The 27,357-nt window shown below is 34.9% G+C and overlaps 1 protein-coding gene and 1 non-coding gene across 2 annotated transcripts in view; both read right to left on the minus strand.

Annotated features, from left to right (window-relative positions):
* LOC115449276 (facilitated trehalose transporter Tret1) overlaps positions 1-27,357 on the minus strand; it is a 92,974-nt gene that overhangs the window by 11,945 nt on the left and 53,672 nt on the right. The window contains exon 3 of the mRNA XM_030177051.2: positions 21,151-21,313. Within this exon, the coding sequence (XP_030032911.1) occupies positions 21,151-21,313 (163 nt within the window). The remainder of the gene's footprint in view (positions 1-21,150; positions 21,314-27,357) is intronic.
* Positions 15,313-15,384, minus strand: Trnag-ucc. The gene has a single exon. It is a non-coding gene; the product is annotated as a tRNA-Gly (tRNA).

Raw genomic sequence — 27,357 nt, forward strand, 5'->3', positions numbered from 1 at the left:
TAACTCGACTCGGAAAATTACAAACGAAACCGCGAATGGAAACTAGTTAACACATAAATAACATAAATAAATGTCTACGATGTATGATTCGAAACCAGTTAAATTATTCACTCAGAGTTAAATCCTTTGAAATACTGCATGAGGAATATGCATACGGAACGTGACTTGGTATACTGCGTAGACTTGAGATCTGGACGGCTGTCAAGAAAGAGCTACGACCAGCCTTTACCCACGGCGTAAGTAAGCCAGCTTTACCATGGAATATAACGGCTTTACAGAAAACTGATGGATGTGAATGATTTCCTGTATTTTACGATCATCGAATTTTCGAAGCTTGAATGTCCTTCAAATGCAATTCGGATCTTACTCTAGTGATTTCACCAAAAGGCTCGTAAAGGCTGAATAACTATATCTCTCATAAACTGTATAGTTAAGCCTATTCAGTATTAACCGGAGTGAGAAATTTGAGCCCGATATGATATTAGACTCAACATTCAATTGATTTCATATTTTTAGTTCTTCATAATATTATCTTGTACCTCATTATGATGTTTTAGATTTTAATTAAATATGTTGTTACTGGTAAATGTTGTGTTCACCTATTAGTAGCACATATTGCTGCACCTTAGTGTTTTGTTGTACTGAATGATGTAATATGTAGTGCTGTTAGTGTTCTTTATTACAAATAAATAAATGAACATAGGACATATATATGGCTCGCTCCTATTATCATGGGAAGGCATACACATGGCGAAAATTGGTTGATCTGGTTATACCTTTGCCTATTCCTGCAGGGGTCAAGGCATGACGAGACTTTTGTTTTATTTTAAAGCCAAATAGTTTTGCAACACACATGAAAACATGTTGCGTCAACCCAATAAATATATGGACAGAAAAATTATAGTCATGCCATAGAAAGCCCAACTTGAAAGGTAAATGTCTGTTCTCGTGCATGCGTGGTATGTATTTAAATAGATGCGCAAAATAAAGTAATCATGGCGAATGCTATTAATCACGTTTATTTCGTGTACGTATGGAACAATCGCTTTCGAATGCCACGGCCTGAGTGATGGACGGACTTAGGGGTGTATGGGGGGTCAAATGATGAGGAATCGTAAGAATTGCTTAAGTATTCGCCTAATAGTGATTGATATTAATATGAATTGAACCAAATTAATGTTTCAAAAAGCTATTACATTGAGATTAATAACATTTTAATTGTGTTTTCGTCTCACATTTTTAAACCACACATAAAATAATAACTATAGCGTGATTAGGAAAATAAAAACTAGTTTTGATGGCGCCAGTTTTGATTTTTTTAAAGTCGACATTGTCAATAGAAGAAATTAGTCCTATTAACCATAGAATGGCAAGGTTTTTTATTTTTCTGATAAGGCTATAATTTCTGTTTTAATATTAAAATTTTAAATAAAATAAACTAAACTAGTCGAAAACAACACGGTTTTACTCACGTTTAAAAAGTAGTCGGAATCGCCGACCAGTCAGGGATCGAGAGGCCTCCGCGACGCGACGTCCTCTTAGCACTCGCCCCTGAGGATGACCTACTTAATAGGTCGAAACGTGGTTTTCGACTAATTTAATATGTCTCGCGTAAGTTTTAATAATATAAACTAAACTAAATAAATTAATCCATAAACAAAGTAATTAATTGGTAGGATATAAGAAACTGCGTCTCTAAATACCGACATACAACATAAATAGTTACCACTAATTTGAGAGTGGGTTTTAACCCCACACGTCTTCCTAAATACCATCCCGCACAGTTCAGTCAGTTAGCTATAAATTTAGCATCAATGATGTTTGATTTTATTTTGAATTTGTAAGACGCGCGGTATTTGGGTTGGAAGCTGGTGCGCTCCTGTATTAATTGATTTATGTATGGAGAGTAATCGCGTTGTTTATATTAGGATTTTAACACGTCACGGGATGTAGGGAGATCTCAGATATTTGATAAATGTCGAAATAATATCGCTTCGATCTGCGGAAGATGTCTATTGAAATAGAACTTGCACAGAATAAGCAACAAACAAACATTCTGCGTAGATCGGAACGTCAACAGTTAAATAAAAAAATATATATATAATTTTTAAATGTATTAGATATTGTAACTTTGGCTTTACGAACGACCAACACCTTAGCTGTTATATTCAGTTAGTATATAGATGAATGGAAGGCCTATTGTTGGTCCAATAATTGTTTACGTTATGTAGAATTTTGTGTATTTAATTTTTTATCTTTGTTCCAACAATAAACTTCATTCTTTCTTTCTTTCTTTCTTTCTCTGTCCACTCCGTAACTATGAAGGCTGCAGTCTGAAGCGTCGGGTGAAAATCATAATATAAACACTGCGATAAATTGCGAAAACTAGTTTTATATCGATGTCTAACATTCGTGTAAACATAAGAAATTATTTTGCAAATGAAACAATATGATTTACTACCTTTATCTTATATGATAAATGGTTTTGGACAAAGAGAATTAAAACAAATGGATCAGTTTTGATGAGGTGTGCTGTAAAACTAAAGTAAAGCTTTGTTTATATTATTTAAATTTTTTAAAAACGGTTAGATTCGTTGATGTGCGTACGCTAGTTAAAACAACTGCGTAGTTTTTGACGTTTCTGGTGTTGAATCCCTAGGTTATATGTTCTTGTACAAAAATATACGTATTTATACTAAGTCATTAATATTTTCATTACACGTAGAAATTAAGTTGTCCATCAAACCCCTACTGACATAATTATAAAAGTTTGACAAGATCACGGGTTAACTGCTAATTAGATTTTGCTGTTCAGACCGATAGACCAAGTCCTCTTACTCACTCTTGTGATATTCTTGTGGCAGAAGACATAAATCTGAGCGCAATACCGATATAAAATGTAAAAAAATGTCTTTTCAAACATCAAATTACACTATTCATAATATAGTTGATGAACCACGAAATCTAAAAAATATATTATTTTAAACCTCATTTCTTGATGTAGTAAAATAAAGAACACAAAACATGTTTAGCTTTGCAACCTGGACTCCAAACATCCCCGCGGGATTCCCAAACTTAAAAACATTTGGGGTCCGAAATTCCGTAACACGACACGAAATGAGATGACCCTTCCGATTTGGACTTTCCTTTTTGTTTATTATCTTTATTTTGCGAAAACTTTTTACTAGATTTTATATAAAAACACATAACTCATGCCTTTTATCTTCGAAGGAGTAGGCAAAGGCGCAACCGGCGCACGTATTTTCCGCCTTGTGTATTCCGTTCCATGATATGATAGGGTGCAAACCTATCGTCATACCCGCCAAATTCAGACAAATTCCAAACTCGGGCTGTTACTGAATAGAAAAGCCCAATACCATCTACCTCTACCCGAGGTTAGAACGCGAGACCTCAGCACTGGAGTCATACCATACAACTACACCACCGATCTAGTTTAAATAATAAGTTAACATAAAACTGTTGAGAGGATCATGGCTTCAATCAATGGCAGCCATAAGCAACAAATTGTAACAACCATATTAAAATTTCCAGTTACAAGGTACTGCAAAATACACAGTCCTCTTTTTATATTATAGACATTTAATATATTTAACTAAAAAACAAAGCTTAAGTTGCCCTTTAAGAGCTTGTTCTCAGCCGAGTCGGTGTTATTAAACAAACAAAACTGATCAAAATACGCCGTATACTGTGACTTGAGATATCACTTGAGATGTTGATATGTGTATATTAAATAACGATGAATTTAAGATGCTAATTTAGTTTTGACAACGTCTCATGTTATCGCACTTAGGAGCGCAACTAAGTAGTATCTATTAATATGTAAAATGAATCTCCAACATTTATGGCTACAATGTCTTTTGAGTATAACTATTCCGACAGCATGGCGACACATATACACTAAACAGCTTTAGAATAACGAAACGTTGTATCGACTATCATTGTGTTGAATTTTTTTTCATATTTTTTTGAATGACAAGACGAGCTTGCTGGTCGCTTAATGTTAAGCCATACGACCGCCCATACACAGTAGGAACACTATCCAACACCTTGAATTACAAAATATTCTTTGGCATTCGACTGCGCTCGCCATCCTGAGACATGAGATGTTAAGTCTCATTACGTCCAGTAGTTACACTGGCTACAATGTCCTTCTAATCGGAACACAACAGTGACTACACACTGCTGCTTGGCGGCAGAAATAGAGACCAGAGACCTACCGCCAGTAAACTGTCTGACTATCAAGAAATAATCATCTCTCAATAGATACTCTATCTTGTGGCCTCTCTTGCAAATTTATAGAAGTCATTTTCCCGTCCCTGTATAATAGTATATACAGATGGACAGACAAAACTTATATACATTCAATTACCGTAGATTTTCCAACCTTTTATAGTAAACAGAAACGGTGGTCATTTCCTGCGTTAAGTGGCTCCATAAATCTAGGTAATGCGCTTAGAACAGGCGTCTAAGGAATGGACTAAGTCGAGGACCGCCACCTAATCTGTCTACCGCCGGCGTTGCGGGCGTGAAGATAAATTCTTGGACAGAACTATGGGATAGAGAACGTGTCTTGATGTACTGAGAAAAGTTTGTGTCAATTGTTTTGGATGAATACAATTTCTGTGTTCGCTTTCCTAAAGGCATTTTATTGAACTGTTCGGTAATCAGTATAACTAGAAAAGTATGCATTTTGTCCGATTATTTATTATTATTATTATTATTTATGTTCTTATATGACCTAGATAATTTCAGGTCACACATATATGTAGTAGATGTATATGTAGTACACTTAATGAAAAACAATTATATTCTTTCATGTTACTATCAAAATGTTAGAGGTTTAAGACTGAGTACTACGGAGGTTCAACAACAAATATTGCAATATAAATATGATATCATAATCTTAACTGAAACTTGGCTAAATAATACTATCTATGACTCTGAATTATTTGACAATAACTATGAAGTGTACAGGCGGGATAGGGAGGATTCTATATTTCATCACAGAGAAAGGGGAGGAGGGGTTCTTATTGCAGTAAAAAAGAAATATATATCTAAACGTATCAGTGAGTGGGAGAGTGACTGTGAAGATGTCTGGGTAAAAATTTATTGTAACAGAAATGGTAAATCGCTTAATTTATGTGCTGTATATTTGCCCCCTCCTGTCACTTTAGCAGTGCTTCATAACTACGTAGACAAAGGTAGTAATGCTTGTCTTGACAATGATAATATTATGATAGTGGGTGATTTTAATCTGAGTGGAATTGACTGGTTGCAAAGTAGAAGTGATTGCTATATGGTACCTAATAATTATAATAATTGTATTATTAAAAGTAGTTTGGTCGACTTTATGTCCTTAAGTAATTTAGTTCAGTTTAATCACATTAGAAATAACAAGCATAAAATACTTGATCTCGTATTGTGCAATAAGTTTATGAAGACTGATGTTACTGAATGTCTATACCCCATTAAAGTTATTGACAAATTACATCCTGCTCTCGAAATAACTCTTGAATTAAATCTTGATGATAAAGTAAATAACAATATATCTAAACAAGTGCCTAATTTCAGGAAAGCCGATTATGAGCTGATTAGAAATACTCTAGCTGTAATTGATTGGAATTTTGAGCTAGGAAATTGCCTTGATGTGAATGAACAAGTAGATATATTTTATAAAACTATTAGAAGAGTTATAACATCTCTAGTTCCACTTTCTCCTATACGTAAATCTAATAACTATCCAGTTTGGTACACAACTAACCTAATTAAAATGCTTAAGCGTAAATATAAATATCGTGCTAATTTTAAAAAATATGGGAATCCGCTAGATAAAATTGAATTTGAGTATTTACGTGATGACTGTGATAGATTAATTCGTATATGCTATTCAAACTATATAACATCAATCGAGAATTTAATAACTAAATGTCCAAAATACTTTTGGTCACACATTAAAAACAAACGAAAGTCTAGTTCCAACTATCCATCTAATATGAGCTTACACGACACTATAGGCAACAATACTTCCCAGATTGTTAATATGTTTGCTACACATTTTTCCTCGGTTTTTGATAAAGATGAAATATGCGATATTAGGGTTCACAAACTTTCTACAGAGTTAATTCAGGAATTACATGATATAACTATTGAATTGAGTAACATAAAGAGTAAATTGAAAAATCTTGATGTAACGAAAAGTGCTGGCCCTGATAATTTGCCACCGGTTTTTATGGCAAACTGTGCAGATCAGCTCTCAATACCTTTATTTATAATTTTTAGACATTCACTAACCTCAGGTATATTTCCTGACGTGTGGAAAGAGGCACGTATTGTCCCTATACATAAAAGTGGTACCAAAAACTTAATTACTAATTATCGCCCCATATCTATTTTGTCCACATGTGCCAAAGTTTTTGAATCTCTAGTCCACAAGTCATATTTATAATCACGTTCGCAATCTGTTATCCAGCTCTCAGCATGGCTTTATGTTGAAAAAGTCAACTACCACAAATCTTATGTACTATGTAGATGATGTAACCCTATCGGTAGATAAAGGAGCTCAAGTAGATGCAATATACACGGATTTTTCGAAGGCGTTTGATAAGGTGAATCATAGGATATTAATAGAAAAATTGTCTAAAGTGGGAATTTGTGGTAGTATTCTTGATTGGTGTAGATCATATTTGTACCAAAGACCTTCTAAGGTAGTTATTGATGGTTTTGACTCTAACCCTTTTATAGCTCATTCTGGAGTTCCTCAAGGATTGAATTTGGGGCCACTTTTATTTAATGTATTCATAAATGATATTCCGGAAGTGTTCTCCTACTCTAATTGTTACCTATTTGCTGATGATCTCAAAATTTATCGTGTCATTAATGACTTTAAAGACTCTATACTATTACAATCTGATCTTAATAAATTGTATGACTGGTGCATAACTAATAAAATGTTTCTTAATCCTGCGAAATGTTGTCATATCAAGTTTACATTAAAACGTAACAAAGTGAACACCACTTATAGCATTGCTGGTGAAATCTTAAATGAAGTACCCCAAGTTCGTGATCTAGGTGTGGTTGTAGATACTAAGCTTAAATTTACTAATCATATTGATAATATTATTGACCTTGCCTATAAATCACTAGGATTTGTTATAAGAAATGGTAAAGAATTTAAGAATAAATCTACTACCCTAATGTTGTATAACAGTTATGTAAGAAGCAGATTGGAATATTGTAGTGGTGTGTGGAGTCCAGTTTATAAAGTTCATTGTGATTGGATTGAGAGAATACAAAAAAAGTTATTAAGACATTTAGCTTATAGATTTAGGCCACCCAAACATGTCAAAACTTACACTGATAAAATTAAATACTTTGAAATGCAAACTTTGAAAGACAGACGTGATCAACTTAGTTTGATGCTTTTGTATAAAATAGTCAACGGTGATATAGATTGTCCACCTCTTCTCAATAAATTCTCTCTTAATGTACCTACTAAAATCCCTAGATATCCACGTCCCTTATTTAATTGTAGATTCAGCCGAACTAACCTTGGTAGCCACTCGCCTGTCCCTCGCTTATCCCGATTATATAACCGAATTGTAGAAAAATCTGATTGTATTGACATATTTAACGACTCGCTTCCTATCTTCAAAAAGAAAATATTGAACTCGCTTGTTGAAACCTAAATTTAGTTTTATATTCAGTCTTATATTTAAAATATACTGCACTTATGGTGCAGCCAATTGTTAATTGTTATGTATTTAAAATGTTCATGCTGTGACAGCCTGTAATTGAAACAGCACTGCAGAAATTACTTACCGAATTCTTAAAAAAAAAACTATGTAAGGTGTATGTTTTGTTGGCTGTTCAAATAAATAAATAAATAAATTAGTGTTTACTTTTAATTTAATATTCCAATTTCATGACCTGTAATTCCTAATTGAACTAATTTACCTAACCAAGGAGTCGAAACTAGGACACTCGATTCGCAGCCCCTCCTACTATCACCAAAAAAGACATACGCATTCTGAGTTGCTTCCAACTGCAGTATCGTTATACACAACCGACTTGTCAAGCCGGTCTCGTGTCGCAGGCAAAGTTCAAAATCGGGTAGAGACTACAACAGCCGACTTCCGCGCGTGACACAGCGGCAAGCTTAAGGTCGTCGGTTCAACTAACGGGGCGTATGGGTAATGAATAGTAAGCAGGTATTTAAAGATTTGTTGAGAAAAAAATGAATCCCTATTTCTCTTGGTCACGCCATCACGCGTGAACGGCTGGACCGATTACACTATTTTTTTTGTGTTTTTTATTGTCAGGAGATGAATTTTATGAAAGAAAAAAATAAGGAAGTTGAGCAGAACATTAGAAAATTTAAGAAAAGTTAATTTCAGCGATTGACAGAATGCGCGCTGCAAATTCAAAGTTAAGACGGGACAACGTCTATCGGGTCAACTAGTTAAAAATTAAAAAAAATGCTTTATTCATCACGTAGGCGATTATGATAAGGTACATGAAAATATTTAATTATTATTAAAATGAATTCACTTATATAATTAAAGACATTTTATATTGGACATATAATAATTGAAAGACTATGAAGTTAACAAAGAAGCCAGCTCGGGCTGGCAGGAAATATAATCGTGTAAAGATTAACACGATTTATAGTTAAAACGTAGAGCTGCGTTGAAAAGTAGTATTTATTTGACAGTAAAGCGATATTCAGATGCTATCCTGTTGGGGCGTTACATTACACTACTATGATACACAAAATTGCTGAAATTGCTCGGAAAGAAACCAACCGCGTCTACGCGGGGACTAAATTGTTAAAGTAATAACTTTCCACTATTGTATTTGATACGGTCAGCGATATTATGGCAGACCAATAACTTTCTGAATACCACTGTATCTACATAGTCAGTGATTATATCTTACATAATGGTTCTTCATTATGGGGAAAAAACAAAGGTAAGTTAACGAAACAGTTACTCTAACGACCGCTTGCCCGTATTTCATCAATCGTCTCTGAGAGATTTTATTACAATTACAATAAATATATAATTCTAAATTTATTTAATTTTACTATGTAATACAATCTTGAGTGACAACTCTCAGCTGCGCTATAATGAATATAAAGGGATATTTAAAAAAAATCCTGTTTTCAAACTGTGCTCGCAACACATAGCAACCGATTAAAATCTACAAATTGCCCATAATACGCGGCTGGACACATTAATGCGCGCATATTCGCTCCTCTATCAAATATCATTTTTAATCGTAAACGGTATAGCCACTGAGTACTTACGCTATGTACAAATCTATATGTATAGGTAAATGGAGTGATAAACGAGCTACCTACTCGCCTAAACTACGAATGCCCATAAACAGCAAACACCAACGAAAATAATTATAAATTACAAGTCTCTACATGACACAGAACTACGCTCGTGGTCCCAAGATGTTGAATAATAGCCAGTGGCGAGACGAGCTTACCGTTCGCCTGATGGTAAGCGATACGCCCTATAAACCGGAGAAAAACAATCCAACACCTTGAATTACAAAGTATTGTTTGGTATTCCACTGCGCTCGTCAACCTGAGACATGACATAGTAAGTCTTATTATGTTCAGTAGTTACACTGACTACAATGTCCTGCAAATCGGAACCCAACAGTGACTACACACTGCTACTTAGCGGCAGAAATAAACATTGCGGTGGTACCTACCCAGACGGACTCTCACATATAAGAGACCTACCAGTAAACTGGCCGAATATGGACGTTATCACACCTCTACCTACCCCTAAAACGGAATCGGCGTGATGGTTTGTACACAGTTATTTTCGACGTAATATAGAAAGTAATTTGTGTAGTGTGTACATTCGAAGTCGGGTCAAATTAATTATACCTTATCTCATCTCCGAAATTATCTCTCGTCTGTTTCACGTACTTATACTATCTAAGAATATATTTAACCCAAAGTTTCTGCCAGCTACTGTTTATTTTCGCAAGTGTTATTATAATAAACAGAATTAATATTGCAGACGAAACGTCTGCGAAGTTTACAATACAGTGAAAAATCATACAGTTGTGAATAGAAGGGGCCATGGGTTTAAATCCATGGGGAGACATCTGCAAATATTAGTTGTAGTTCTGAATTTATTTGTTCTATATATTATATATTATTAAAATAAAATATTTATGAAATATTTAAAATCCTTCATAGTCTGTTTAGAAGTAGAAAATTTCAAATTTGATTTTGTTTTTCCTCATAGAAAATTATATAAAAATATACTAATATTATTAAATATGACTATATTTTTAACATTTACTACGCTCCTGTTATTGGAAAGTTAAAAATGTATTCAATAATCAATTATGGCCAATAAAATGATAGTGCGACCGCTCACAAACTCGCTCCGTCGCACTTTCCATTAACCGAGAGGTAATTTGTCAGAAATCTACCAAGAAACCTTATAATTACTGTATATTAAGAAATTCCTTGAATTCATTTTTTAATTTATTAATAAATATAAGATTTCTTTGTAACGGCACGTTACTCAGACATGAGACTTATCATTTATCAAAAATTAAAACAAAACCTCGGAATATCAATAAACTCTGCTCTATCGTCCAACAAACCGCGTTGGCTTCTAAGAAATCCGCATATTGTAAATTCACATCTATTGTTTTATTTTACTCTTCCTCGTATTTGTTTTTATTATCTAGGATGTTGAATTACATTTTTGGCGACCATTATAAGTTGACCTCACTTTGTGATTCCCTACTGTTTCGTCGAATCTAGTGCGTCCGATCTTTATTTGTTTTCACAGATTTGGAATGTTTACTCGCTTATAGTAATTTGTGCGTTATTTAAGATAAAGAATTGATTGAAAACAAATTAAAAATTAATAGTAATTTCTCTCTGCTGAATGAATATATCTATAGTTAAATTAAACCTGGAAACAGATTTAAATTACTTGAAAATACTTTGCATCACCCGAAAGCAAGATGGCGCTAGTGGTAGCAGATTCGCGTCATACTTTTAAACAATACTAGATTAAGTTTTCTACAATACTATAAAGTATTCTGTAAGATGGATTCAAAAACTTGCTTAAGATAAACTCACTCATAATCACATATTCAATCAGTGAGATTTATGTTCCGAAGTAAAAAAACAAATACTATTTCTTATTAAAACGAATGCATCCTCAGTACACTTGTTGAGTGTTCTATCACCCATATTGTTACTAATGGTAAACAGAAGAGCGGATATCCTACGAACAAAGAGCGTAATGACTTTCAAAAATATATGTTTTCTTTTGAAATAACAAAGAAATTAGCGTCGTGTTATTTGTATGGAGAGCGTTCGTAAATAATAAAATATGCTGAGATTTGTTGTCAAGGAGTCGTGCCAAACGGTTGCCAAAATATACATGTGTGAAGGCTCAGCAATGTTTTGGTTCGGCGATTAATTTTGTAAGCAAAAAGGAAAAAAAATGTATTGACGTAAGGTTCAGGCGTATGGACACAATACGCAAAAATTATACAATCTTGTGCCGAGTATTACAGATCTTTTGATTTTATGTTGTTTAGTTGATGCGTATGTGTAATATGCATTTGAGGTAATGATTTCTTATGTTTACGCGAACGTTAGACATTAATATTAAAATATTTTCGGACCACCAACAGAAAACAAATTAAAAAGTTATATAATTGTAAAATGTAGGTATTTTATTAACTTACGGATGATTAATACCTCAGTCCGCCGTGACGACGAAATCTAAAAATTTTTGGAAATATCGGGAAATTAAAATATATTAAAACAGCGATAAAATCCGTAGTGTGATTTTAATGTGCAGTTGAGTGCTTGTTGTTCTGGTCGAACAGTAATTAGTGATTATCATTTCATTAACACAAACCTGTATTATCCGAGTTTGAAATTCATATCCGCAATCAGATCATGTTTTGAAACTCGGTGCGATATGGGTGTATTATTTGCTACCTAACTTTAAAGACATGGCGTGAACTTAAATATATTTGTTAATTTTCAACCCACGTAATAAGTCGGTTTGGGTCCAAAACAATTTCGTTATCAGCACCATTGACGGTTGTCAGTTGCTACATAATTGTCGGCATTTGAAATTCAAATGAGTAATATTTGTGCTCAAAGCCGATCGTGATCGGCGCTCCGTGCAAACAGATAATTAAGTCAACTCTGAGTTGTTACGAAAACTCAGCGCCGGGATGTAGGCATAGACTAAACATTGCAGAGGTTATAAATATATATTCATATTTTTTAAACAACAACATGACTGGACTTTAATCAATATTGCAGACAAAGATTTAATACAACCAAATACAGTGAACAAGACTTACCTGATGATAAGTTTTGAGACTGCTTGAAAATAGTAATAACACCTCGCTAGAGTGACCCAACTGCATCTGATGATAAATGAAGTAGGCTCCAATAGAATGTCCACTAACGAGAAATGATTACCCCTCGACAGTCGAAACAATTATGCCAGCCTGTTGGAACCGAATATATACAGGCTAATCAAGGAACACGACACACTTACGTGGGCTACTCCCTGTATACGGTAGTCGTTATCCGGGCGGATATGAAATATATCCTACCACTAGCATTATATTCTTTAGATTAAATTCCGTAACTCACATTAATTACGCTGACTAGAATATCAAACTGGAACACAATAGTACATACACAATACTATTTAGCGACAGAAATAAACAAATAAACATTGTGGTAGTAAGTAATGCTTGTCCAAACCGACCCTATCATCGTCATCATCATAAGCCGCAGGATGTCCACTGCTGAACATGACCCTCCCCCAAAGACTTCCAGGTCGACCTCCGTACAAGAGATAATACTCCTATTAAATCCTACTTATTACCTAACTAGCGACCCGCCCCGGCTTCGCACGGGTGTAATATTTCTCCACTATTTAATGGATGTTATTATACAAATAAACCTTCCTCTTGAATCACTCTATGTATTAAAAAAAAACCGTATCAAAATCCGTTGCGTAGTTTTAAAGATTTAAGCATACATAGGGACATAGGTACAGAGAAAGCGACTTTGTTTTATACTATGTAGTCATGCCCTCTCTACTCATTACTCTATGATCTATCCGATTCATGATTTAAGGTCCCCGACACACCTAACCCGGAGCTCGCATAACTCGCGACAGGGCAGCCCGCGAGAGCTCTATGCAATAGCCGTAGGCGGACCCTGAACAATGCAGGCCCTGTCAACAATCGGTTAAGGTATTTAGTACACATTGAAAAGCTATTACAGTTTATTTATCCCGGATTTTGTGATGTGGGATTTTTCTGCCGATTATCAGCCAATATATCAATATGTGCTCGATATGGCGATAGGCTCGCCCTGTAACATATCATGTAACATATCATAGAAGAGGACATGATTGGCGAAAAATGGGTGTCCTGATTGCACCTCTGCTCACTCTGTTAGAGATAAAGGCGCAATGTGTTTGTGTTGAAAAAGCTACGAACCTTCTACCTCAAAGTACCCTTAGTATGTTTACTTATCAAAAGTCTTAAACTATAAAAGAGTTTATTTAACTTACTGTACTGTATAGCGCTTTACATGGCTACATTGCCTTCGTATACATGGTTAATGCATATAGATTTCTAGTCGCAATTGGGGTCAACCGATATGAGCTAAGGCGATTTTTTTTCCAGTATACATGACTTAGACCTCAGTGTACTTATATAATCAGACCTGCATATTACCATGCTAGGGTTAAAGAAGTAATTAGTCAGATTATTTCTTAAAGAACACAGGATGTGAGTAACGTATAAATGCAAATATCTTACGTCATTGAAATGGTATTGATCGTAAAATCTGTTGGATTTACATAAAAAGGTGTATTTACATTGTTCTTAAATAAGTATTGACAAGGATTTTGCAGTCATTATATTATTATTGGTTTATTATTTATACTTATATCTTAACTAGTATGATTATTGTGAAGATACCTATTCATAATTACACATTAATACCTATTATGGAAATTTAATCAAAATGAATTCATTAAGTTTATATTTTAATACGATGTCATTTAAAAATTGTGCATAAATTTAATATCTAAATATTGTTGAACAAATGTTATACCATTAAATTGTATTTATGACTAATATAACCAGTGACATCTATTAAGGAAGTTAGCAAAACTTCCAAAGTGTCCATTACTCGTGACTCTACTTTCTTTATTATTCTTTGGAAACCTTTGGTAATTTACACAAATTTCTCAACCAAAAACAAACGAACAGTATTGCCAATATACCCCTAAAAGCTGAGAAATAAAACTAAATCCTTAAAAGCCAATTCCATTTAACAGAAGTTAAACCAAGTTAAGGAGAGGTATAAAAGACATCGTAAAATTTAAATGGATTTATTCCGCTGAAGGGGACCTTGTGTTCAATGTGTCAGCATTTTACCAATCAGCAATATGTTGCCAACGTGAGATTATATAAATTATACAATTAGACGGGTTTATAGCAAAAATATTGATCTATACTTAAATAATAATTTAAGTATAGATACATAACAAATATAGATACATAACACACATAATAAATCAAGTATATTCGTTAGTTTACATGTAAAAAGTTTTACAAGACTATAAGGAATTTCTTTTCTTGATATTAAGTAGCACTTCATCATGAAGTACATGAAATGAAATAGATAAATAATGTAATAATGTTAACAAAAATGCAAAAAAAACGTAATAGAAATAGCGACATCTAGTTGCAACACAAGGAATTTGTTATATAATTTTGCAGACGAGTGCATTACCTCGAGTCGAGGATAGCTCTAAAAGTATTGCTTCCGTAAACTTCGCAGGTGATCTGTTAGATAAAATCCTACGCCAGTAGCGTGATGTTGTGAAACTATTAGCTTTACCCAAGTGAAGCTCTGTCGTCTAGGTTTATATTAATAACCTACGTATGTATGATGTGTAAACAATAGCACAAAACAGCAGTAATTATCCAACAGTGGGCACCAGGCGGCGCTCGTCAGCTCACAGTTTATTGCGAAACCGAAGCGTGGCGTCTGCCTCGGCGCGGCGCGGAGTTTGTTTGGCCGTCGGGTGTTTACCGCGCGAAGACAACTTAATTGTTTAAAGTATTCCTGATTGTTGGCAGCCATTTCAATTAAAAAATAAATGAAGGGAAATGAATGCGGATCGATTTCAAAATGATGCACAGCATTAATTTTCGTGATATAAAAATATATTTTCAAAAATGTGCGTTGGCCGGGAATCAAACCCGGATCAACTGCTTGGAAGGCAACTATGCTGAGCATTACACCACCAACGCTTATAATTGTAAAAACAAAACACTATACAGATACTGATGCGCCCCTTGCCCCCTCCCTTGATGACCCCCGGGGGGTCTTGGGGAGAGGGTCTTCGGGAGGGGGGGGGGGCAGGTAGTTGATATGAAGAATAAGGAAAGTATGAATTGTAGGTGAAGCCGAAAGCACATGTTCCTCGTCCACTCCCGATTTAACAATGACATAGAGCAGAGCTTAATTGAGCGTACAGAATATTACGGAATTATGAATTCATTCCAGTTTCAACGTACGGGAATGATCGATCAAGCAAGTCGAGTCAAAGACTTAGAACATTGGTTTTGACATTTGGAAACTTTTTTAGAATCTCTAGGAGAGGGTCAGTTGGCCTTCCCTGACCCCCTTAGTGACGCTCTTGACGGCAGTCACTTTTGTACTACGTCGATTTTCCCGGTGTTTCCAAATATCTGAAATTCTCCAAGCTGCCATAATCAGATCAGTTAGGGTCATGACTTCTCCCGATACATTACACTGCTCTTAAATCAGTCAGTGTAATCACTGACAGGATAAAAATGGCCAGACTGTTGTATAACCGCCGACATCTAAATTGCAGTTGTAACAACATTGCAGCTTACTTTGGCATGATTTATTGACGGAGGGTAGTACAGGCCGTTTCCACTCGCGCGGGTTGATGACCTTTTTCATTAAAAATACATTTTTAATTTAACTTTTATTTGCAGTTTCAAATATATTTTTTTATATTAATATATTTTGGTATATCTTTGCAGTATTTTAACCGTCCACTGTCATAATCATCTTTAGCTAGTAATTACAACGTTAAAATATAATATGTTGCTGTTTAATCCAAATATTATCATTATTTTTAAAATCATTATAAAATTCGCTATTCTTATTATTTAACATAATTGATAAAGATTTTAAATAAGAAATGTATTACAAAATATCAAAAATGCATTACATCGTCAATATTATTACTCTCAATTCCTGATAGATTTTATTTAAATCAACCTGTATAAGTGCAGTGAATGATGGAGCCAGTGATGGACACACGCGACGCCCCCGGAGCACTGAACCCGCGTCACCAAATCACTAAATCGCGCCAATCAGCCAAATATTACGCAATAACAACGTGGGAAACCCCGGTGGGAATGCACTCTCGATGCACATTAGTATTGTGATGCGTATACACAGGCCCGTGGAATCTCCAATAACTTAGCTCCTACAAATAGGCTACTGCTTGCTACTTTTACACCTTTTACCTTGTAAGAAATGTCACATTACGCACATATTACTGGAGTATAGCAAACTGAGGTGAATAGGGATAGGGCGTGATTAGGTACAGCAATGAGTATAATTAATCAATTGGATAATTTAAATACCATTTCACCTTAATGATGAATTAAATAGTTAATTGATAAATTTTGGTAAAATTTTGCCAATAATCAAGTTTTAATAATAGTTTACCAATCTATGTGATAATCATAAGAATAATTTCATTTCAAATTACCCTATTTTCACCGTACTGAATATAATATTTATAAAGACTATTGTTAAACATTGAAATAAAATTATTTCAAAGATTTTATCGCGTTTTTCAATATTATAATTTTCTTCCATATTTTCGAAGATTTTGCAGTCTTTATGATCACGGAGGACCTGAGGAGTTGCTTGTCAGAAAAATGAAAATTACAATATCTACCTACATTTTATATAATGTAAATAATACCTTATGTAGTTGACATAACCACGGAAGTAGTCATAAATTATATCGTTCAAAGTACAGAATAAACACCGTCCTATTACAAAAAATGTCAGTAACTACAAAACCACATGAATGTTGCGTAATCTTCGTGCCTTTAGCGGTGACGTCACGGAAGGCTAGAAACCACATTACTCATGTATCTAGGCGACGACTCGTCCTTACTCCACAATTACTATGTTACTCAATTTAGTGCATCTGTATAGAATATCAAGATGCATCCATGTTGCTATTTATCAATTAAGATAGTAAACAATGCAATACCAAGTACACTAAATCATTAATTAAACTAACACTACAATAAATATGTTATTTCCACGTCAAAAGCATCAGATTCCTTTATTTAAAAGAAACCAGCAAGAGACAGTAAAGTAACCTGATGCAATCTCTCGCTTGCGGTAGTCTATTTGGATAGATATCACCACAATTGCTATGTGAATATGTCTGCTAATCTAAAAGTAGAGATGTCAATATTATTTTCTGATTTGAATGATAGGTTACTGAGTATTATAAAGTGTAAAAAGAACAGTGAGTTTTAGATGGTGTTGCCACTCTTTAAAATAAGTCATATTGCCTACCATCAGGCTGTCAAATAATAATATCAGTTCTGTATTATATATTTCCCACTGTTTGACACGGACCTCCTTTACTACTGAGAGGGATTAGGCCTTAGTCCACCACGCTGGCCCAGTGCGGATTGGCATACTTCACACACCCTCGAAAATTCCTATAAAAAGCTTCTTAGGTATGCAGGTTTCCTCACAAAGTTTTCCTTGATCATTATAGCAAGCAATAATTCACAAAGAATACACACATAATTTAGAAAAGTGAGAGATGTGCCCTTGGAATTTGAACCTGCGGACATTCGTCTCAGCAGCCCATTCCACACCCGACTAGGCTTTCGCCGCTGTCAAATAGTGCTATATACAAAAAGATTTTAATTCATTAACCAGCTTATAGTCTCTTGTTAATGTCCACTCAAATCTGATAACGTAATTATCCTTATAATGGCTTTCTCGTAAACGCGCTGTGATACGCAAACGAGTGCGCACATTACAAGAACCATGAATGGAGTCACGTAGTCACGACACGGTTACAATTTATAGGTTTTAAAACCCAAAATATTGACTCATAAGATTCGGCGTCCGGGAAAAATACAATCGATAAACAGTGAGGTTAACGCTTTGTGTGGGTTTAATACGGTTTGGACAACCAGAGAGATTGACGTCAGGTAACAAAACTAAATCATTTGAAAATATTGAGTCAACCCCATACTGTGGAACTTTTTTTATGCGAGCAACGTAAATTGACCCATCTGCACCTGATGGTAAGTGGAGTGGGATGTAATAGAATGTCGTCTGACGAAAGATGATTACTCTTGGCAGTCGACAAAATTATGCCGGCCTGTTGGAACCGGATATACACAGACTGATCCCGGAACGCGACACACTTTCGTGTGTCACTATGGCGGGTTTTAACACCTTGTTTGCGGTGGTCGCTATCCAGGCGGCAAAACCATCAACAAAACTACTAACTATAACAAGATCAGTTAAAAAAGGAGTTAACATCTGCCACTTTCATAATAGAATGAAAACGAAACATTCAAAGCTCGTTATCGCTTTGCAAGTAACAAGTCGGCGTTTGTATTTACGAAACATGATGTGAAATAAACCACACGAAATCTCTGGCACAGCAAGTAAATAAAGCAATTTGAACATAATCTATAAATAATAAACCACTAATGCAGTCAGTGGGCTAACCTACATACAATTCGCAGCGATAAATCAGTTCTGCGCTCTATGAGGAACTATTAGTTGCCAACTGAATGAAAGCATGGAAATGCCACTGAGATTGCTACTAAATGTTACTCATTGTATATTTGTACTGTAAGTTTATTTATCAGTTAAACCCTGTATGCCAAGACGAACCAATTCCGACATAATTCAGAGAGTTAAACATTATCGTTAAGTTTTCCCATTAGGCGGTATATATTTTTCTCCGTAAACAAAAAAGATATGCAGACGACAAAAAAGTATCTGTCGCCTCAAAGACGAATATAATTCACTAACTTTTGCACGCGACTTCGCCTGCATGAAAAAGTTTTATGGAATAAAAGTCCCGCTATATATTTTCTAGAAATAGAAAGGAGTCTATGTCGTTCCCAGGGTCTCAAACTATATCCATACCATGATCCTTCGAAATCTATTGGGTAATTTATAAGTTTATCCAGAAACATCAAAGATTAAATAAGTAATGATAATTAATGGATTTTAGACTTTAAATAATTTACATGAAATAATTTATGAGTGACTACAGAAAATATATGTTTTTTTTATTTCTTTGAACAAAGAAGCGAGCTTGCCTTTCGCCTGATGGTAAGCGATACGAGCGCCCATAAACAGTAGAAACACCATCACCTTGAATTACAAAGTATTGTTTGGTATTCCGCTGCGCTCGCCATCCTGAGACATGAGATGTTAAGTCTTATTATGTCTAGTAGTTACACTGGCTACAATGTCCTTTAAACCGGAACACAACAGTAACTACACACTACTGTTTGGCGGCAGAAATAGACATTGCGGTGGTACATACCCAGGCGGACTTACACATATGAGAAATCTAATACCAGTGTCTGTGTTTTTTAATTTATTATTTATTACTAAACATCTTAGTGGAGGCCCCACACAACAATAATAATGCACAGCCTAGTGTCTCACATAAATAGGGGCAGCTATTGAACTATGTGATGTCAAATGACTAAAACCTGTAGATGTACTTATAACACTGCCTATCCCTCAGCGGCTAAAGGCGTGAGTTTTTTGCGTTATCAGATTGAAAACGAGTCGGCAGCAATACGTTTCGAAATCATAATTACAATAGTATTTAATAACATTAACTGTTACGCCAGTCAGTACGCAATCTGTTTTTATAACTTATCTGGTTTCTATACCACCGAAGCAATCACGCTGGGTAGGTCTGTATAAGCTAGTAACCTGCAAGTATTTTATTTTAATTTTATTTTACAATTTTAGGAAAGCTTACAGACTAATTATAAAAAAATAAATGTTTAAAATTAGCTATGTTTCAAGTTTGCTGATAATAAGCTTCCACATATATATATCTATATAAGCATGTACCACTATAAAAATATTAGGTAATAAACAAAAAAATATATAATTGAGAATAAAACTAGCTTAATTATGACATGGATAGGCATAATAAAAAAAACAAACAGAGAATGGAAAGAACTAAAATTAATTAAGAATTTTGAACAAGGTGTATGTTAGTAGTATTATTTTAATTACTGATTTAAAAACAATTTACTCATATTGCGCCTTTTATTATACATCTATTCTTGCCACTAAACTTATTATAATTTATACAAGCATGACGAAGTGTCTCCACTACACCTGATGGTACGTGGAGCGGGCTCCAATAAAATGTCGACAGACGAGATATGATTACCCCTCTGCAGTCAACATAATTATGCCGGCCTGTTGGAACCAGATATACACAGGCTGATCCCGGAACGCGACACACTTACGTAGGCAACTATGGCTAACACCTTGTGTAAGTACTATATGGTATTGTTACTGTTTATAGACGGTCGTATCGCTGCATCAGTGCATAAATTATAAGAATAATGCAGTACAAAGTTTAGTCAATAAAAAAACTGGGTTTTATCCAATGTCTGACAAACACAGTGTAATTCTATGCAGATTATAATAAAAAATTCTGAGTTTTACTGTTTATAGTCAGAAATTGGCATACGGTCGGCTGAGTGACTTCATAATTCAGAACAAAAAATGGAACCTAATGAAATGTTTTAAAAAAAAAACACAACATAATGGATCCATTCGTTCGGGAGCTGCGATGGCCTTTAGTTACATAGTTGAACAACAATCTTTGTAGGTGCTTAAAAATGTATATTGTTTTAAGTAATGGCTTCTTGCGTCTCTTGCTTCTACCAATCCCCGTAAACTGTTTTGCCGTTTTATATCCAAAGGCTTACCTAATAAACTGAGACTCGCGATCCAGCTGGCCTGCTGGTCGCTCACGGAGAAGGAGCCCTGCAGTTGCTTCCCGTCCTGCATGGAGGCGAGCGCGGGCGACATGTAACCCTTGCTGAGACCCGCCGCGAACGGACCTAATGACACCGCCAGGGCCGCCAGGATCTGCAAACAATATAACAATTAATCAGGCATAATTGTGTCGGCCAGCAAGGCATGCATCCTCCCTATCTTTCTATTTGATTAATTTCGTTGCGGGATAATGACATATTAGTGTTCCCTGAGACTCGCCGAGCTTCACTGCTCGGTGTCATAATGCGTGCCACAGCTGATCCTCACAGGAGTTGTAGTGGCGGGTGTGAGGGCGGGAAGCCTCAACAAGGCATGCACCAACTCTTGCTGGTCGAGATTTCCTTGAGATATACTTCACTTAAAACCAAGTGCTTTGAGTTCACTTTCCCGTGCTAGATATAAATGTTTTCGTGTTTTATATTTTATTGTGCCCATACATTCAATGAGATTTCGGTATTAAAACACGAACAGGGGTTCACAGACTATTTATTGCGAAGCGACTTAGCGACAACGATACAAAATTTCTTTTTTTCTGTTACCTTTAATTCCTAACAACAAAGTATAGTGATTCATGTGACAACTGAAAAGTTTAGTTTAGTTTTACTCAGTATAAATATTTTTTTTTATTTTATTTATAGGCAGTGATCGTAATGGCATTTGACCAAAGTGAGCAAATCGCTCGTCTCGTAGATCAGTTACATAAAAACAGAGTTAATCAAGGCAGAAAACAAAACTGAAGCAGCTTCAGACATATGGACTCAATTTAACATTTAAACGCAAAATTCATGACAGCTTTAAGCCCACATCGCGTCCTTGGTTGCGTCTACTAATCACAGAATACTGAATAGTACATATCACCTAGCGTTAGTTACCGGGCTCGTGTCTGTTGGTTTATTATTATTAATCCTTATGTCATTGTTATTATAATTATCTAACCACCATATTTTTTTACCCTATTTTATCCTTACATTCATTTTGTATTATGTGCATGCTGTGACGACTCGTAATTATAACAACATTTATTTGAAACTTTGTATTAATTAGGTATCGATGTTTATTTTGTGAGTTAATAAATAAAAATAAATTAAATAAAATTTCAATCACCATATTAAAACTCAATCTACCTTCGCATCAAGCCAGAAGTACCCAACAACCATCCCATATAATGTATTCACTAATCTCGAGCTAAAATAACTTGGATTGTGAAAAACAAACTCCTAGCGTGTTATGTGCGTAAGTGTTCTGCGCAGCGTCGGCTAACGAGCGCGGTGACGGATTAACACTCCGACAATACGCGTGGGTGATCATTATTTTATTCCTATACCGAGGCTGCCCCTCATTCTCAATGATATTCCACTAAAATAGGATATACTTACCCCACTCAAAGTTCCTCCAAAGTTGGATATACCTACCTGCTACTACAACTCCTTAGAATCATCAGAGGCATGCTTTCTATGATATACCGAATTTAGGAGTTAGGAGTATGCACGAGCATTTCGGCTGCCCAGGACGATAGATTCTAGGCGACCGCTATTCTATTCCTTTAATCGTTTATAATGCTTCGGTGTTTTTCTTGTGGAAAGAGATCAAGACTAAGTAACCTTATGCATGTTTTCCGAATGTAATACCATTTGTGAAAGTTCAGACAGTTTTGATATGTTTAATGATATATTTAATGATTCCATAACACTTTTCGAAAGTACCTTTAAGAAGTACTACTGTAAGAATTTAATTTAAATTACATTAAATTTTACTTTCATTAATCCATTAACGCCATTTCACAACTCATGTTATGTAATTTAATTATTTAACAAATTTCCATATATACATAATTTAAACTAAATTTTAAATTAAATATGGACATTTATTAAATAATTATTTAATTTAAAATGAGCAATATATAATTTCTTACAGTAGTTGTAGGCGACAAACTGGAAAACTACAGTCCTTGCACACTAAACAATCGGACAAATTCGAGTTGACCTCGTGTAATCAGGGTTCTGTACAAACTTGTAGGTAAAGGTCTCGTATATGAGTTTAAACTTGACAAACTTCAGTTTTCCGTTCGACTCCTAGACATAGTTATTGCACCAACCGCATATAATAAATTTGTCATAAGAAATTCACTTTTATTTTATTATAGAAATAGAAATCCCTTATTGCAGAATATAGGTAATATACAAGTGGGTTTTAAATGTAAAAATGTTCTAATACATTCTACCGGTATATATCCCGGTCTCCAATTAAACTTTAGTACACAGTACTTTTACATCGTTTTTTTCTTTTAAGAATATGTTTACGGTTTTCACATTTCTTCCTTTACATGTGCTATGGGACGTGGCTTCTTGCCAAACTTCAAAATTCTAGATCAACAGAAAATACCCTATAGGTTTTGATTCCCTTGTAATATCGCAAAATATTCGACACTAACAGTCAAATCTTTTGATCCCGTTCACATACAAGCTTGAACTTTTCACAGCAATTTTTCACAAATATTCAATATACATTTCAACATATCTCTACGCGTTTCTGAGAAAATGGATCTTGACAGACCGAGAGACAGCAAAGTCATCTTATAAGGATTCCTTGTTAGGTATGGAACAGAACAAACTGACAAAGAAGTTGTACCTATACAAGATGTAGTTGCCTGCAGTAGCTATTAGTAACGCGTTACACACAAACGTGGTCTATCTAGGTTATTACTCAGTTCGTCATCTAGATAGATCACGGCACGCTCTTGACACAATGATTTCTACATATACAACGATGCCTTAATTGATTGTATCAGTATTGTATGCTTACTTATTCATCTATGCATATAAAACATAGTCCCTTTTTCTGTCTGTATGTATAGATTTTCTCAAAATTTACTGAACGGATTTTTATAAAATTTGCTATGGAGATAGTTTAAGACCCTAGGAAGGTTATAGGCTAGGAAATTAGTGGGACTTTTATTCAAGAAACCTCCTTCACGCAGACGAAACCGCGAGCAAAAGCTAGTCTTTTCATATGATATAATTGAACTAGACCGATGTCTGTTCATAGATATTGAAGAAAAACTAATATGGGAGTTATTTATAAGAGTAACAGAAGCCAAAATAACAATATTTACTATTTTCGTTTGCCTGTATGTCACGCAATAACTACTTCATGTAATTGAACAATTTTGCACCGATGTATTGCCAGAGGTCTAACTGAAAATATAGATTCCATCGCAGGATAAGCCGTGAGCAAAATCTAGTCGGAAGTAAAATATTCTGATTTTAATTTACATACACAACACTTGACAGTTGCAGACCAATGAAGAAATAAGAAGGCGCCGCGCAGACGCCTTCAACGTGCTGCTAGACAACACTACACTGCCATAAAGCAACCGTCAATTTTTATAGTTTACATTATATAACCTCATGTACTAAAATATCCAGTGTGACATCCTACTAATATAAATGCGAAAATTTGTAAGGATGGATGTATGGATTTGGATGAAACTTTACAGTAATATTGGTTATACATCAGAATAACACATAGGCTACAATTTATAATGATTTTGTGTAAATAGGTCATAATATAACGATACATATCAAGTACCGAATTCGGAAAAGAAAATTATCCCGCAAACTCCTTCACGCGAACAAAAGCTAATATACAATAATGGTGAATTTATTCGATATATTACACTAGCTAAATCTTAAAACTTGTACGAACAAGACATATTTATCTCCACGCATACAGCAATACGAAGTATCTTCCACAAAGTTTATAATATTATCGGAAAAGCTCCACATTTTTCGTACCTATTAACCCCACTACATAATATCGAAGGCGGTGTAATTATGTCCAGTCGAGTAGTAACACTGTAGTACAGCCCTAGTGCGGCGTATCGCAGCTGTACTCGACACGACACGAGCCGATCGATCAGTGTACAACACGATTGACTAGTGATGGGCCAACACTATGTCGATATAACAATAAATGATTAATATTTCGTTCTTTCTTTATTATTATGTATACATCGGAATATTTTACGACAGTCCGCCTGGTTAAGTATCACCACAAGTTTTTGTTGTCCAGCAGCAGTGTGTAGTCACTGTTGTGTTCCAGTTTGAAGAACATTGAAGTCAGTGTAACTACTGGACATAATGAGACTTGACATCTCTTATCTAAGAATAGCGAGTGCAGTGGAACTGTTTATGGGCGATCGTATCGGTTACCATCAGGAGAACGGCCAGCTCTTCTCGTCATTCAAAATGAAAAAATATTTAAAAATATATGATGGTATAGCCAAACTATTTGCTGAATTACAAATGTATAATTTTTAAAACAGTAGCAATGATTATTTTTCTAAATTATAGAGTACTACATGGTACTGCTCTGTGCCAACAAATTTATAAAACCAATTAATTATTCGTTTAAACCGGAACACAACGAAAATAAACTAAAATCAATGAATCAAATTATATAACCAACAACATAAAATGCCCTTTCAGATACGTGAAATCTTTTACTTGTATATTTGTAATAAAATGTCAGTCTTCGATTTTGGCACCTGATTAATTATATTATTAAGAACTAAATATTAAGAGTGATAGTCATGGATTGAGGATTCCTTACAATACGTTTTATAAAATAAAATTAACGTAATATTGAGTGAATGGGATTTCCCGAGTGCCTGGGTTGCGTAGTTGTACTGCATGCGTGGTACGACAATGTTCTGTGGTCTTGGGTTCGAATCCTAGGTTGAGAAAAGTTATATTTGGGTTTTACTGCTCAATATTAGCCCGGAGTCTGGAATTTGAGCCCGATATGGTGATAGGTTCGACCCTTATCACATCATAGGACGGAATACACTTGGCGAAAAGTAGTTGCGCCTCTGCATACCAATTTGGGGATAAATGCGTATCGATGTGTTTGTGTGAATTTCCCGAGGCACTCTCTTCCAAATTTTAATTCCATTCCTATAAGACCGGCAACACATGTTTCTACTTTTCTGTATGTTTATTAATGGTAATATATTATACATATTTCTACATTAAGTAACGTATGTTTGTCCATATACTACCCATGTTATAAAAAATATATCTGCCACCACATTAATATTTGAATAATACAGTGTCATCCCGTAGCAAAGTACCACTGTTATAGCTATGTAAAGTCGGACAAACAAAGAACGAGTACAAAAAGTAATTTGGTCGCGGAACCATAAAAATGCACCGCTTTTGATATAATACCAAATCGATTAATCTTTACATCGTCAGTTCAAAAGAAATCACAGCGGCTCATAAACCTGATTACAAGAAAGCGATTGATTGAGGCAAAATCGATTACTCGCACAGAACGAGAATTTGCAGAGTTAACTCTTTGCACCGATAACGTAGTTACGAAGCTTGCGAATAATATATTTCGAACATTCAAAAGTTTTTTTTTATATTTATTTCATGAATAGCATAGAGGCTTATAATCCACAACATTAAACCAGTTTGATTGTATCCTAAAACTAATTTAACAGAAACGGAAACATTTTATACCCTTTATAGTATGCTTCAAAATTTATATATCGTAATGAGATGAAATAGGTGAAGATGAGGATGAGGTTGATGACTGCGGTGATGTTGGGCAGGGCATTAAGAATAAACACGAGTATGATTCGACGAACACTATCTTAATGAGCGATAATGCGGAGTGTTGTGTCCCACCAGGTGGAAGCGCAAACCCTCTTGCCGTTAGAACTGGAAATAGTCCCACGCAGTGGTAGCTAATCCCTAAATTAAGTGATAGCGATTATAATAGAACAAGAGAATGCGGAATAATATTCTTCTTCACCTAACAAATAATTCTTCCAGACGTCATGTTTCACCGGAGAATCTTGACATCGCAATGTATAAATTACTCGTTCCGTTGTAGCGCCATCTCTTGACGATGGGATGGAACAAGTTTTATTTCCGATGTGTTACAATATTTGTTTTAATTTTGAAACACTTTACTCATAGCAGTGTCAAAAGGTCCATATAACCCGACTGCAGGCTTCCCTTTCATAATTTATGTAAAATTTAATTATCATTAAAATAACTTGCAATTTATTTATGCATATTATTACTACTGATATGTTGTGTCGAGTTCTCTTACGGAACATATCAACC

The sequence above is a fragment of the Manduca sexta genome, chromosome 5, assembly GCF_014839805.1.
Source record: "Manduca sexta isolate Smith_Timp_Sample1 chromosome 5, JHU_Msex_v1.0, whole genome shotgun sequence".
Classification (NCBI taxonomy): Eukaryota; Metazoa; Arthropoda; class Insecta; order Lepidoptera; family Sphingidae; genus Manduca; species Manduca sexta.